We start from the raw sequence: 14,423 nt of genomic DNA on the forward strand, positions 1-14,423 counted from the left end.
ATTGCCGGATAACATTATATTTCCGCTTGTGTTCATAACCATGAGGTGAGTTAATGAAAAAATTCGGATGGCCAACTTTCTTCAGATCGGTTAAGTCGGACTTTCTCGCCGGACTTTATGAAAGAAGTCCGTTTTCCCCCGACAGAGTGATTGTGTTTATAAGCGAAGGATATATCTCCTTTAAATGACCACATCCATCCTTATTTCTCCACCACCTCCCCTTCCCCTCTTCTCACCCCCTAATCTTTTCCTCCACCTCAAACACCCCGCCCTGCTTCTCCTTCAACCCGCTAGGCGACGCCACTTCGATGCCACTGATTGCCTAGCATTTGGGACTTCTGGGTCCTTAGAAGTGTCCCCTTATTCACTTCCCTTTTTACATTCCGTTTCCACACCTCCTCCTCGTGCTCTCTTTCTCTATCTCTCGCTGTCCTCTTCCTCCTTCTCTCCCCCTTGCTACTCTTCTTTCCTTCATCGCGTCCGTCCCGGCGAGCGATCCCAGAGGAGACACAGGGAAACCGACCAAAGAGACACAAGGCATCACGCTCCAAACGCCGCAATATACCCACCCACCATGTTTTTTTCATGCTTCGAACCTCTGAATCTATCCTCGCGACTAGATTCCCCACACGGCCATTTCGTTGAGTCTTCCTTTACCATTGTTCTCCTTTTATTTCATATTATATTACTGCATTAGTTATTCTGCATCGTACTGTTCACAATAATATTTTCTCTGAAACATTGAGTTTAAGATAGTGTTTAATCTTGAACATTTTCCAAGAATTTTTTGAAAATTTGAAAAAAAATCATTTTCTCCATGATGGACATGTTCTATTTTATTATTTTCATTTAGTTTTAGGGGGTATTACTTTAAATGTTATGAGAAACATTCTGGGAAGCCTGGTGACTTTATTTTTAAAACGGGCTCAATTTTCATGTCAACTCCTCAAATAATTCTATTGAATTCATGTGCTATCAGTAAATTTGCAAGTCCCATTCGCAACACATGCGTGAAAATGGATGGAAACACATTAATAAAGTTTATACTTCCATTACTTGAGTTATGAAATCACTTGCCTAAGTTTCTTTGTAAAACACAGCATGTGACACTGGATTATCTCAATTTTTATATTTTTCACGGCAATTATTCCTCATTACAAATGGCGATTCTAAGATAAAGGGTTATCGTATACTTATGGTGTTTTCTGGCGTTGACATTTTATTTCAACTGCTATTTTTTAAATTCCCGTTGGATTTATGTATTAATAACTGTACCTTATTAATGGTAATATTGATATGAAACCAATAAATACTGTGAAAAATACGTATAAACATTTTTCTGTAGGGTTTTCAAGGGTACACAAATTTCAAGGTAAATTTTCATTACCATTGTGATTCGTTAAACTCGAAGAATATAAAATATTTCATTACTCTGAGGATTAGAGCATTCTATTTTTGGATTAGGCACTAAGTGAATGCTGTAGCTCTGTCTCATTGGAGTAGAGGATATTAAGATGGATCGGTATGCTTATACGTATTCTTAGTTATCAAACCTGGATAAATCAATGCTGCCAATTGAAGAACTAGGTATCGCGGAAGAACGTTAAACTAATAAATGATAATTCTTATTATTTAAATGCATCAAGAAAATTTAAACTCATTTTTTCATACATTGAACCCTTCAAATTTTAAACAGAATTACTAAAGTCAAATAGTTAGTCTTCATACCAACCACATTGAAATCCAAATGTGTTATTAATTTACTTTTGGACTGAGTGGTGTACTCACCTATTTTCTTTATTTCATTCTTTGCGAACTCTTTGCATGCTCTTCTGTAATAGCACATTTTTCGCTACATATTATTCTTTAATACTTTCTTTTAATATTACTCATATTTTAATTGCGCCCAATTTATCAACATGAACATGTTATTATCTTTCTTTATTTTGGTATACTGTAGAGGGAAAGTTAGGAACAAATGATGGTTTTATTGATGCACATTTTTTTCATCAACTATGCGAATTTATAATTAACTCCAAGCCCTTTTTTGGAGCTCTATGATTGTCGTCAGCTCGGCGTCGTATTTGTAGAAATACGAATTTTGATATTCATCAGTTTTCCCTAATAAAATTGTTCACGTGTTTGTAAAAAGTTGCTCAAACCTCTCTTTGTCATAGAATAAATTTTGCATACCGGGGATTTTTATATGCAGTGTTGTGGCCAGAATGCTATTTTAAAGTTCTATTCGGCAATATTCTATTATTTTGTTAGAAAAATAATAAGTCATATAGCTAGCTAGATATTTGAAGTAAGATTGCGTTCACATTTGATTATAATTGGACCAAGGTATTTTGAAATATTTTCAAAACCATGGATTGCGAATATTGCTTAATGGCAGTGTGTGTTACATTTTCACCTAATATTATTAATTTAGTATATATTTACGATGTTAGTTAATTATAATATCTGATTTCATTTGTATTTAATGAAATATTATTAGTAATTTTATTAATATAAATTTTAATATGATTAACTAGCGATTGGTTGCCAAAGATAAAGTTATTGCCAATTATAGATTAGTTTTTTGTCGAATAAATTTATGAATCTCGCTTGATGTATATTTGTAAAATATGCTTTTTCTAACTTTGGAGGTATTCAAAACAGTTTTTCTCACATTGTAATTCTTCTGATAAATAAAGAATTATATAATTAGAATTTCCCATTAAGCACCATTTCATAGGACTCATGAGCGTGTTCACTGGGTAAAATATCTCTTTTAGTCCAGCAAATAACATTTGTTAGGTTACGATTGGTTTAGACGTATTTTTAAATAAACACCTTTGTTCACTCAGAAGTTAATAGTTCTTAATAGCTATAGGATTCTCAAATGCATGATCGGAGTATTTTTTACGAATTTCAAATGAACATTTAATGCTTACATCAACCTGGGCTATTTGAATCGGTGAATACATTTTTGTATTCTTAACGAAATTTGGAATCGTAAATTGAAATAAATGTTGTAATTTTAAGAATTAATTCTAATACATAAGTAGGTAAGTGATGTATATTGAGCAGAAATTATGGATAATGGATTCAGCTTTCAGCAAATGGTATTTTCACGACATTTTTCTCATTATTCTTAAAAATATAATAAACTCTAATTGAACTCGTAAATTTCTAATAGGTATATTTAAATATAAGACACTGGTAAATGTGCTTAGGTTATCATTAACTCCATACCTTGTTCATTAACAGAAAGTTATATTCCACCCTTTTTGGTACCAATGTGTCACTCGATAAATAAAGTCACCTGTAATTTTAGTCTTAAAATTTTATCCTTTTTTTTCTAGGATCCTACGTGGTTCTGTGGCGAAGAGGCAGTGCAGTCCTCACTGCTTCGACCTTAATGGTTACTCGCGATCCAAGATTCCGTCTCGTCGATGGATTTAACTTAGAGGTGCATAAGGTTGTACCTCAGGATGCCGGGGACTACGTGTGCCAAATTTCGGCATCAGATACACCGGATCAAGTTCACACCGTGGAAATTCTTGGTAAGTTTCCATACATACTCCAAAAATAGTTAATTTTATGGGTGATTTAATTTGTTTTTCCCCTATTAACAAGTTTCCCAGGTATTCATGCTTGATTAAAAAATCAAGATATCGGACGGCAATATTTATGTATATATTAACACAAATAATCTTTTTGCCGCAATAAGAAAATGCTTATCTATTTCAACTATCTTTCATCCACACAAGTAATAATGCATTACATGTGACAACCCTTAATTTCCTTCGGTGAACATTCTCTCTTGTCCTTACCGTATTGTATGGGTGTAGTAGTAAAGTGGATAGAGCTCTGGCCTGGAATACTGACCGGTGTGTCTGGGTTGGATTCCGCGTAACGCCTTAATTTACCCAAAACTTCATTTGAACTGAGTGATTTACGGGAACCAGGTCTTCCTGGGAAACCTCACACGGCACAGGGAGCCAGGAGTCATCCTAATGGGTGAATTTTACCCGCCGTTGGGCATAGTTTTAGGTGAGCTCCCTATCCTCACCCGTCATTCGTGGGTTTAATTATTGAGTGCCCCTTTTTGTTTGATTTTAATATCGGATATATTTCGTGCGAAAGGGTGATTATACCTTTCTGAAGCAATTTTTATTCACACTTGTTAGTTTTTACTTAGCGAAAATTCTCTCTTTCTATTTGTGACAAATGCTTCAATTAATTACTCCCTTTTGAATTTTAGATACCGTTCTTTTGTAAATTAAGAGCGACTATATCAATTTAAATATTAATTTAATATGATTTAGTGATAGCAATAACTTATTTAATAAAAATTAAATAAGGGAATCAAAATTTTTCCTGGAATAAATTTAAATAATTATTCTGTGTTTTTAAATGGCTGCCCTGATACAAACCTTTACGCTGCTTTACATTACAGATTTCTTGGCATAACACATTTTATTTAATATAAATTCATTGAACTTCCTCCATTGGTATGAATTAAAATGTGATGTGTATTAGCGATTAATATAAATACATACTATTTGCAATTTGGACTAATTTAATTTATTAATCCATGGAAATTGGCGGAATTTCCCTGTCATCTCTTTTACTATCACATTGTAAGAAGGTATTAAAGCCTGCGAATAGCATAAGAAGCTCATGCCCATCATGCCTGAAAATATACCGAGTAACTCGGAATTTATTTGCACCAGATATTACCGAACTGTGTATATAACTTTCTACGTTTATCCTTCATGCATGACGTCCGTTCGTATTGCACAACTGCCGTCAAAAGTTGTTCACCTACTGTATTTGCATTTTTTTATTTTACCGCTCACGAATCACATTTATGCTCATTTAACATTTTAATCAGTGCAAAAACTAAATCCACCCTTCATGAAAAACAAAGTTGAGTGAGCAACATTTCTTGCCCAAAACTGTTGCTCGTCTGCGTATTTCCTGAGAAAAATATCGTCAGTTAGCTTATAGAAATCCATTTGATATACTTAAGCATATCGTACCTGAATTTTTCTCATGCCAGTTGAACACTCACACCGTAGCTTGTAGATTGAAATGAAAGTCAGAGTTAAGGTTACTGAATGCATAGGTATCAAGGCGTGGATATACTTTCACTCGACCTAAATGTAAATATTTGATAATTGACTACAATGCAGCACCCAAGAGGGAAAGGACGAGACAGTTGAAAGGAGTGATTTTGGAATGGGGTATTTTTGGTTTGGTAATTGATCATGACATTAAATATTGAGCTGGCATATCATCCTAGCTTTTCCAAAAACACCGCGTTTGGCATTCATGACGGAATTCTGCCCATGACTGACATTTTGTTCATTATTAAAGAATTCCGCCAAAACTTTTTTTTAATATCCTATAAGCACCACTGAATTCTTTACTGAGCTGTAATATATTTGCAGTAAACCGTCGTAATTCTCTACAAACGTTTCGAATTGAAGAGTTAAAAAAATAAAATAATAAATTGATTAAAGTTCCCATTCCCTTGGCCGTTGTCTGAATAAACCCTTTCCTGTGTCGGACATGACTTGACCGTTCGCATGAGTAGGCGAAAAAAATAATCAGTGCGCATGGCAACGCCGAATTTTTCAGCCATCTTGCGCTTTCCATTGAAACGTCATGGCTGAAAAAAAATAACATTTGCCTTTGCGGTTACTCTTCATTAGTGAAGAGAAAGCATGGACAGCTAGGGTATGTAAACGGGAGAAATAGAGGAAACTCTCGGCTCCGGGAATAACAGCGAGGGGTTGGTCGCCGCCCGGGGGACGCGAATGCGGAGGACGTCGACGAGGGAGCCGGAGTGTCCCTGGGAAAAGCGCGGCGTCTGACTTCACCCACCCGGGCGGGCTCTGTCCATTCCCTCGGGCGCAGCGGCCTGGCCCTGTAACCCCCTTTCCCTGGCCTCAGCACTCCTCCTCCCCATCCCTGTCCTCATCCCCTCGCGTCGCTTCCCCCTCATATCCTCCCTCCCTCCCACCTAACTCTTACCCTCCCCTCCTCTCCCCCCTCCCCTAACAACCGCTCGCCATCGAAATGATTTTGTTTCACCAGGCTTGGTGAGACGCCTTCTGCATGCTCGGAATGAAACGCGCGTGTCGCTGCGGCGAAAATGGAGCGGATAGGATGGACGGTCGAGCAGGCCGGGTGGGATGGGTGGAAAAAGTCCGGGCGGGCAAGAGGCAGCAAGGAGCGGGAGATGGAGCGCCCGCGCGGGCGAGTCGGGCTTTGAGGCGGAGGAAAAGGAATGGAGGGGTTTTCGAAGGTGTTATGGAAGCGGAGGGGGTCATCATTAGAGAGTGGAGAGCAAGGTGGGAAAGAGTTGTTGGGAACAAGAATGGGGTTGAGTGAGCGTCGGGTCTCCGAGTTACTTTTCGGGGCCTTAGCCTAGGCGTGGACGTAGTAGTTTGGATTTGAAACATTACGGTGCGAGGTGGAGTGAAGAATTCATGTGGGACTTGGTTCACGGGAGATGTAATGAATTGAGTGGGAAGGGGAAGGGTACGGAACATGTTGGCAATGAAACTGGGAAGGAAGTAAGGGATCTCGTACCTTCTTTCAGCAGTCCGGGTGCAGAGCGAATTTTGGTAATGCTATTTGCGGAGTGGATTTCACTTTTTTTGGCTAGATATTATTTAATATAATATAAAGTCATAAAGAAAGCCGTCAGATTCTGATTCGAGAGGAGTTTGGGGTCTGTAATGATGCATCGCGGGTATTTCACGACATAAAGACTGAATGCATCAGTCACTCAGGAAGCATGACAAAATTCATTTGAGTTTTGAATGAAAAAAATCATGCTTATGCTGTGGTACATTGCGCTTCGACAGTTATCTCTGTTCTTAAATTCTAAACAGTTTGGTCAATTAAATCCTGTAGATTCCCAGTAACCTTATGGGGCATCTCGAATTATATTTTGTCTCATTCATGATTGCTATTGTAATAACTAAATGATCTCTCCTGATTTAATACGTACTTTATTATTTATAGACACCATTCACGTAACATATAATATACTTTTTTCGTACATTGTTTTTATAGAAGTTTGTCGTTATTCACAATTTTTTTATTTATGTTTATTTCCACTCATAAATTCCCATTTCTGTCCTCATTAGTATAAAATAATATTTTTCTCTATAGTGCCAAATTATTCAATGGAATAAATCTAATTTTGGCAATAATGACGTCGTGTAAACTCATTTGATATTCCGTTTCGTCTCCAAAATAAAGCGTCTTATTAAAAATAAACTTGTTTCAGGATTTTAAAATATCTTTTAATACATAATGTTGTCCATATTCCAACAATTGGTGAGCGTACAATTTTGAAATCCAAGTAAAAATAGCACCTTGTGTTGCGATAATTACAGTTGCCATTGTTGGATTGCATAAGGAACTTAAAGTTATAGTGTATTCAGTGTTGAGAGATTGGGGGCAATTGGAAAGGAATATTTAGCAAAGCTTTAAATCAAGACCGTTAAAATAAAAGGGAATCTATCCTGATATTGATTTCCATCAGGAATAAACACAAAATTTAATGTGAAAATATTTTTCCATCATTAATTGAGGCACTCTTAGTAAAATTAAATCTCTTTGTGTGAGACAAACCAATATTAAATATATTTTGTTAAATTAGCGTAAATATTCGGGCCTAAATTTATGACCGACGAATACGTTTCATAATTCTTTGTAATTGCATAACACGCAGCCATGTGGAAGTTCAAATGTATTTAATCTATTTTTTATGCCGAGATTCGTTATTGCGATCTGAAATTTGGATAGTGCATATTAAAAATTTATATTTGCCGATTCCTCCCTTTCTGTTTGATCGAACTTCATCTTCCAATACTCTGACTTGCTCATAAGCAAAATATCGTTATTCCATATACCTTTACCATATAATCTTGCCCGTTGGCTTTGAAGGAGGCCCTTATAGCTTTGAGATTCTTTTCGTACATCAGAGGGAAGCGACGAGGATGGACGAGGGATTTTCATTTCCTACTCCTACGCATCTTATTCAATGGTGTAAGCAATTTCATAGATTTAAATTCATTACGAGCCTAAAAAGTGTTTTCACAGATTTTAACTTATTACGATTCTGAAATTTTGTCAAGAAGGAGACGTATGATCCAAACCAATTGAAGTAAATATTGAAATAAATATTAAATATTCAAGGTATCCTGCAATTAAATTAGAGATTAAAATAGATTCCGAACAAAAATACGTAGAATTTTCATGGACGGTTGAGTTCTTAACTAAACTGCAAAGAAAGGCACCGCAGTTGTTGACCATTGTGCTTGCAAACATGCGAAATTGTCGGGCACTGTAGATGAAACAAACCAGGAATGGAAAGAAAAAAGCAAATAATGCGGTCGAAAGGCTAACCAGTAATCCAAACAACGCAGATTAACGTGTAAGACAACAAAATGTCACTGTTCACATTTCGAGTTTAGTCCTCTGGTTTGCTTTACGAGTACTCTTGTTGTCAGAGCAATCTCTTGATTTTATTTTGCTTCCTCAGTGTGTCGATCTCTCACTCGGATTCTGGGTCCTTTTTCCCACCTTGATAAAATGTATCGCGTTTCTTGGTCTCTGGAGACATTAGGTAGTGAAAGTTCCGTTTATATGCCACTTGTTCTTAATGACTACTGATTCTCCATATATGATAGCCCAGTACGGAGGCTAAATAACTGTGACCTGTAATTAATCAGGAAACATCTTAAATATATTGAAGAAATTAATATATTTGATTGGTAAACACTCCGTAGATACTGATTTATTTGGTTATATTTTTGTTGTCTTGGGTATCGTAATACGTAAAAATGACATAAGCATATTTTAATAAAGAATTTTTACAGTTCCTTTTTTCGTAAGTCCCACTTAGTGAGAACCACTTGTTTCAGCACTTTATGTAAAAACGTCGATCTTACCTCGCCTCTCCTATTTTGTGAGATCTAGCCCAATGGAAGAGTTTCACTTGATCATGATAAACGCGTCAAATCAAATCATCCCTTCATTGACCTTTGCTCTCTCAAACCCTTCTTGCCCTCCTTTTCCTTCACCTCCGCCACCCTCTCTATCTCTAGGCTCCAACCGATTTACCCCTCCATTTTTTCGCGGTAAGGAATTTCTGCCTCCTTCTTCCTTCTCATTCCCCTCCCCGCCAAACACTCCTCTAACTCTCCTTCAGCCGCAAAACCCGCCATCGCTCTACCACCAAAATCCTCCTCCCTCCCGCACCCCCTCCCCCCGATCACATCTCCCACATTGGTCGGCTTTCCCTTCTGCCCCCTCTCCAAAAAAAAAACCCTATATCCCCCGCTCTCTCTCTCTCCCACGAATGCTCACGCGTCGTGGCCGTAGGTACGATAAATATTGATAAAAAAGGAAAATATTCCGCCTCAGAGAAAAGCTGAGGCGAAAAAATATTAATAAATAAAAGAAAACGCAGACGACCCTGGGTGCTCTCCCCATCTCTCTCTCTCTCTCTCTCTCTCTCTCTCTTCCCCTTCACTCTCCCCCTCCATTCCTTCAACCTCTCGTTCCTCTGGTGGCGCGCCAAGAGGGAAAAATCTCGCGTCGTTTTGCTCGCCCCCGGTGCCTACCGCACCCCCACCCTGCCCTCCTCACCGTATTGTGCCCCCAGCCGCGTCCCCGCTTTATTTCTCCTCTTCCGAATTTCGCATTTTAATGGAAAGGGAAGCGTGGAGGAAAAAAAGCGTGGACGAGGATTTCTGGTTTTTGGCCGAAGAGAGGGTGGAAGTCGGGGTACAGAGATGAAGAGGGGGGTATGACGCGGGGAGAAAAATGGAAAGGGAGGATATTTTGCAATGCGGAAGGAGGAGTGCAGGAGTGGGGGATAAGAGTCCGTGGATACTGTCCAGATAGGGTTCGGGGGTGAAATAGGACTCAGCGGTAAATTTTTAGGGTTGTCCGTGGATTATTTTACTTTTCCCGTCATTTTGCCCTCTCTAACTCACTTCGGGTAGGGGGAAGAAAAATAATATTGTCGTTTCGGAAGGTTTTCACCGAGGAATTGAAACAGATTTCGATATGAGATCCCTAAGGGTGCGTCGCTGCGGATTTTGGGGCCAATAAACTCTCGCTTTCGTCTGCTCTAGTTTCCCTGCAAAAGTCCACTTAGCCAGCTCTCCCCATCCCCCACCTTCCCTTTAGTCTTCACATCCCTCCCTCTCTTAGTTCATTCCGTCGATATAATTATACCATTCTCTCCCGGAAGCTCTCCCTGGTCAGTTCAACGAATTATGAACCAGATTGAGGGAACTACTGAACTGACGGAGGCGATTGCTTTGAAAGCATTAATTAATTCTGACTTCCTTTCACATTTGAAGTTTGCACAGGCAACATTTTTCGCAAAATGATAAAATTGATTTGTTTCTCCTTTCATTGTTTTAATATATTTCTCTATGTATGCAAACACAGCCATAGGAGAAACTAATGGACCCTGTAGATGATAGAAATATTATGCGTGCGCAGAAGAAAATAATTTTTGGATGATCGTGCATAGCATTTTGTCACATTTAATTAAACATTAAAATATTGTTTTTTATTTTAGCATCGGAAATGGATCAGAAACTAACGTCCAACAATATATCCCTATATATTTTTTAAAGTGAGGGAACACAATATTATGCATATTTAAGCATAATATTTATTTTTGGGGTAACGGATGAATATGGACATGCATATATGAGGGTCTGTCAATCAGTAAAGTCACAAACCTCAGCCATAAAAACAGAGAAGCTGTAACGAACATTTAATTGGGAACGCTTGAAACATCCACCGCATAGTCTCTGCTATGCCTTCAGTGATTTTTATCTATTTTGGCCATTTAAAAAATCAATTGGTGAAGTGTTTTGAAAATGATGGCACCGTATTCCGATAGGTTACTCGTCATCTGCTGCAACAAACAAAAAGTTCTTTACTGTCAGCTATCAAGGACTTATAAAAAGGTGAAATAAGTGTCTGATCGTCGAAAAGTGATATAAATATCAGGAAGTTACGGAGATCTGTATTTTGATTATTATTGCCTCTAGCCAGTTTTGCTAGTTATTTATTTACTTGCCCCCGTAATTCCCATTAATTATTTAGGTACGAGACTTAAATTCACAAACTCTATCTAGACCTTTGAATCTAGTGTAAGATACACAATATACAACAATTTAATATAAATAACTTCACCTCCGATGTTTAAAAATTAAAAGAAATCTGTGTTTTCTCCAATTTATTCCGGCAAGGTTACATTTCCTCCTAGTATAATTAAAGATTTACCTCACAATCAGAACTTCTACAAATGTTATTCTGTGAATTAATCCCAAACGGGCATATAGTCTGCGGGAATTTGATCGTGAAATCGAGGTATAATTTTCATTCGCAACCACATTCAGGGTCTTCATCGCATTACAGTTCTTACTCCTCCGGGAAATTCCTCCAGCTGCAGCTTCTCAAGATGTTTCTCGAGCCTTTGTGGGATTTATGAGGAAGGCTGTGTAATCCAGTCTCTTTCGAACAACGGCGTCCATTATCGCGTCTTCCGTGCGTCATTTCGCGACTTTCTCTCTTTTTATCGCTGCTAAGCATTCACGCTCCGCAGAACTTCTCCTTACTAATTCCGCAGCTCAGCGTCGCTCCCTTCGAGGCCCTCCACTCCCACACCCGCCTTCGCCCACCTCCTTCGTCCTCTGCCTTCGCCCATTCATCCTGTCTCCATCCCGCATCCCCTTTCGTTACACCCTCATCCTCCCCTTCATTATTTTACAACTCCCGTTACGAAAGCCTTCCCAGCCACCATATTCAACTCACCTTCTCTTCTGCTGTATCCATGGCGTCGTTGTCCCCCCTTGATTCTGTTCCCGCTTTCTTTTCTCTCCTTGCCCCCTCCTTTTCCATCTGGTTCTCCTTTGCTCACTTTACACGGTTGTTAACACATGTCTTTCGTTTTTGATTTACGTTTCGAATTTAATGTTGAAGTATTCTTCACTCTCACTGTAAATTTAGTTTTTATCAATTCTGCCAGTAACTAAGAATGAGTATATTCCCTTCCCTCCAGAGGAATCATTTCTTTACATATGTTACCCCTTGTACGTCTTCAAAGTAACGGTATTAGTTTGCAATTCATTGATTTTAAATAGACAGGGAATCTAATCTGCAATTGCACCTTAATTTTCTAATCTTATATATTTTTATTCCTTACGTCCTAATCTCAACTGTCTTATGAGGAATAAATCGTTCTAGTCTGAGAGCTGTGCGGTTATCTCAGCGGTCATATCTTTGGCCCTCAAATAGTTTGGTCTTGTGCGCTCAAATTGTCTTGCTGCAATTAAGCTCTTGCATAATTCATCTATTTCTAAAAACTCACAGTGTAACATTGTAAATGAATACTGTCCAACATTACATCAAATAGTGTTAAGATATTAATTAATGTTTGCGTAGTTCTTTTATTTTTGTATTTCTTCATAATGTCACTGCAAATGTTTTGAATGGTTCACTTAATCTCGCGCACTTTCGAGACTGCGTCTCCTGCCTTTGCACTCGCCTCTCGACTTTTCACTCCCTCTAGTGCAACCTTGATCCCGCCGTTCCCTTCCTCTTTGCCCTTCCGTATCTTCCACGCTCGCTCCTCAATGCCTCACGCTTTCCGTTCCCCAACCTTCCCCTCCCTCCACCTCTCCCCCACCCCCCGCATGCTCCCCCCTGCATCACTTCACAAATACAGACGATCTTTATGCTTACACCCTCTTCCTCTTCAAAGCGAATTTTTTTTCAGTGGATCTCTTTATACTACTTGGTATTTGTCAGGAGTCTTCCCTTCAGGACATAAGTCCCACTCTTTTTCAGCTCCCTTTTCTCAAAAAAATGTATATTACACTCACATCCATTCAGCGTTAAGAAAAATTCGCGAAGGAATAATTTCAATGAAGGCGAGATTCATTTACCCGCGTTCTGTGAGTGCGTGTTTTCATTCGACCGCTTTCATGCAGCTACTTTTGTAAAATGGATGTCACTGTCAGGGGCTGTGGGGTGGGAACTTCAGCGCTTAAAAATAAATTTTCGAAAGATGGTTTGTTTAACGTACAAGTGCAGTCCATTTACATGCATATTATGAGGATTTTCCCTTCTCCAACCGAAAACAGGAGAAAGCCCTTCTTGTAAACAATTCTTTCACTTAATGCAGAAGAATACATTATGAACAGTGCAAGAGGTACGGCCTTTAAAAAAACTAAATTCATGCTGGCAAAAACAATAAAATTACTATGCCAGCAAGCAACGGATGCTAGGATCCATGTATGCAAGTTTTTCTTGGAATAGAAATTATTGAAGATTAGTATTCAAAATAACCATTCATTATGAATCTGAGGATATGTCTGGAGAAATTTTGCGTTGGCGTCAGAATAGGTTTATTCCTATGTGAAATAAAAGCTTGTATCTACTATAATACTATAATAATCGTGACTAAAATTTGCTTTGGTTTTAATTTTGAGAAATCAGGGTAACGTTAAGTGGGAAAGCTTCATAATATTCTGATTACTCTGAACTTTTGCCTCAATAACGATAAAATTGAACAATGTTAATAGAGTAGCGATCTCTGTCATTGTATTTGTGTTCTCAGACCTTGTGGTTACTTTGCTAACATTTTCTATTAGTAACCACACCATTTATGAAGGATACTTGTGCATCGTCGAATTATGGAAGAAGAGTAATGAATTAAAAGAAAAAGTGGTTGCAATATTAAATTTTGAGTGTTGGAATCATGTACGAGTGTACACTTTCGCCGACCATGTTACAAGCTTATATTTTGGAGCTAATTCATGAATTAAAAGTGTATGTAATACTCGTTTATATTGTCTTAACCCAAAAAGAGGGCAAGATGTTTACTTTTGCAGGTAATATACAGAAAATAATTTGGAGGCAATGGAAAAGTACAAATTATAGATAAAACAATGCCAAAATGGTCTTTGGGAAAGGATCTAAGGTAAGTAAATAATTACTTAATTATACATCTTCTATTTCCACTTATGAAATGTATTCTCGACTTAGAAATCGACGCGTCATGTCATCATCATATCTACGGTATGCCAAGGTCGTGGATAAGTTTCATGCATGGAAATGCTGTATAAAAAAAAATATGAATAGCTTTCAAAAGGTAACACTGGAAACTAAAACAGGGAAATAATTAATTTTGGCAACCAAAACCGTTAGTCACCAGACCAAACTATTTTTATTTAGAAAGCAAATGCATTAGAAGTGAAACACTCAGGGCCATAACAGAATAGCATACCCCGAAAGGCTTTCCTCTAGAAGAAACATTTTCTGGAACCACAAAGCGTACCTGTAACAATAAAAGCAAGGCAGCAAAGGTAGAAAAA

The 14,423-nt window shown here is 38.1% G+C and overlaps 1 protein-coding gene across 2 annotated transcripts in view; it reads left to right on the plus strand.

Moving 5' to 3' along the window:
* The window catches only part of LOC139693409 (lachesin-like), a 627,145-nt gene that overhangs the window by 501,895 nt on the left and 110,827 nt on the right, over window positions 1–14,423 (plus strand). For both annotated transcript variants that reach the window (XM_071591542.1, XM_071591543.1), the window contains exon 3: window positions 3,351–3,551. In XM_071591542.1, coding sequence (XP_071447643.1) covers window positions 3,351–3,551 — 201 coding nt within the window. The remainder of the gene's footprint in view (window positions 1–3,350; window positions 3,552–14,423) is intronic.

Source organism: Hetaerina americana, unplaced genomic scaffold, assembly GCF_022747635.1.
Source record: "Hetaerina americana unplaced genomic scaffold, ioHetAmer1.1.p SCAF_49, whole genome shotgun sequence".
NCBI classification, from domain to species: Eukaryota; Metazoa; Arthropoda; class Insecta; order Odonata; family Calopterygidae; genus Hetaerina; species Hetaerina americana.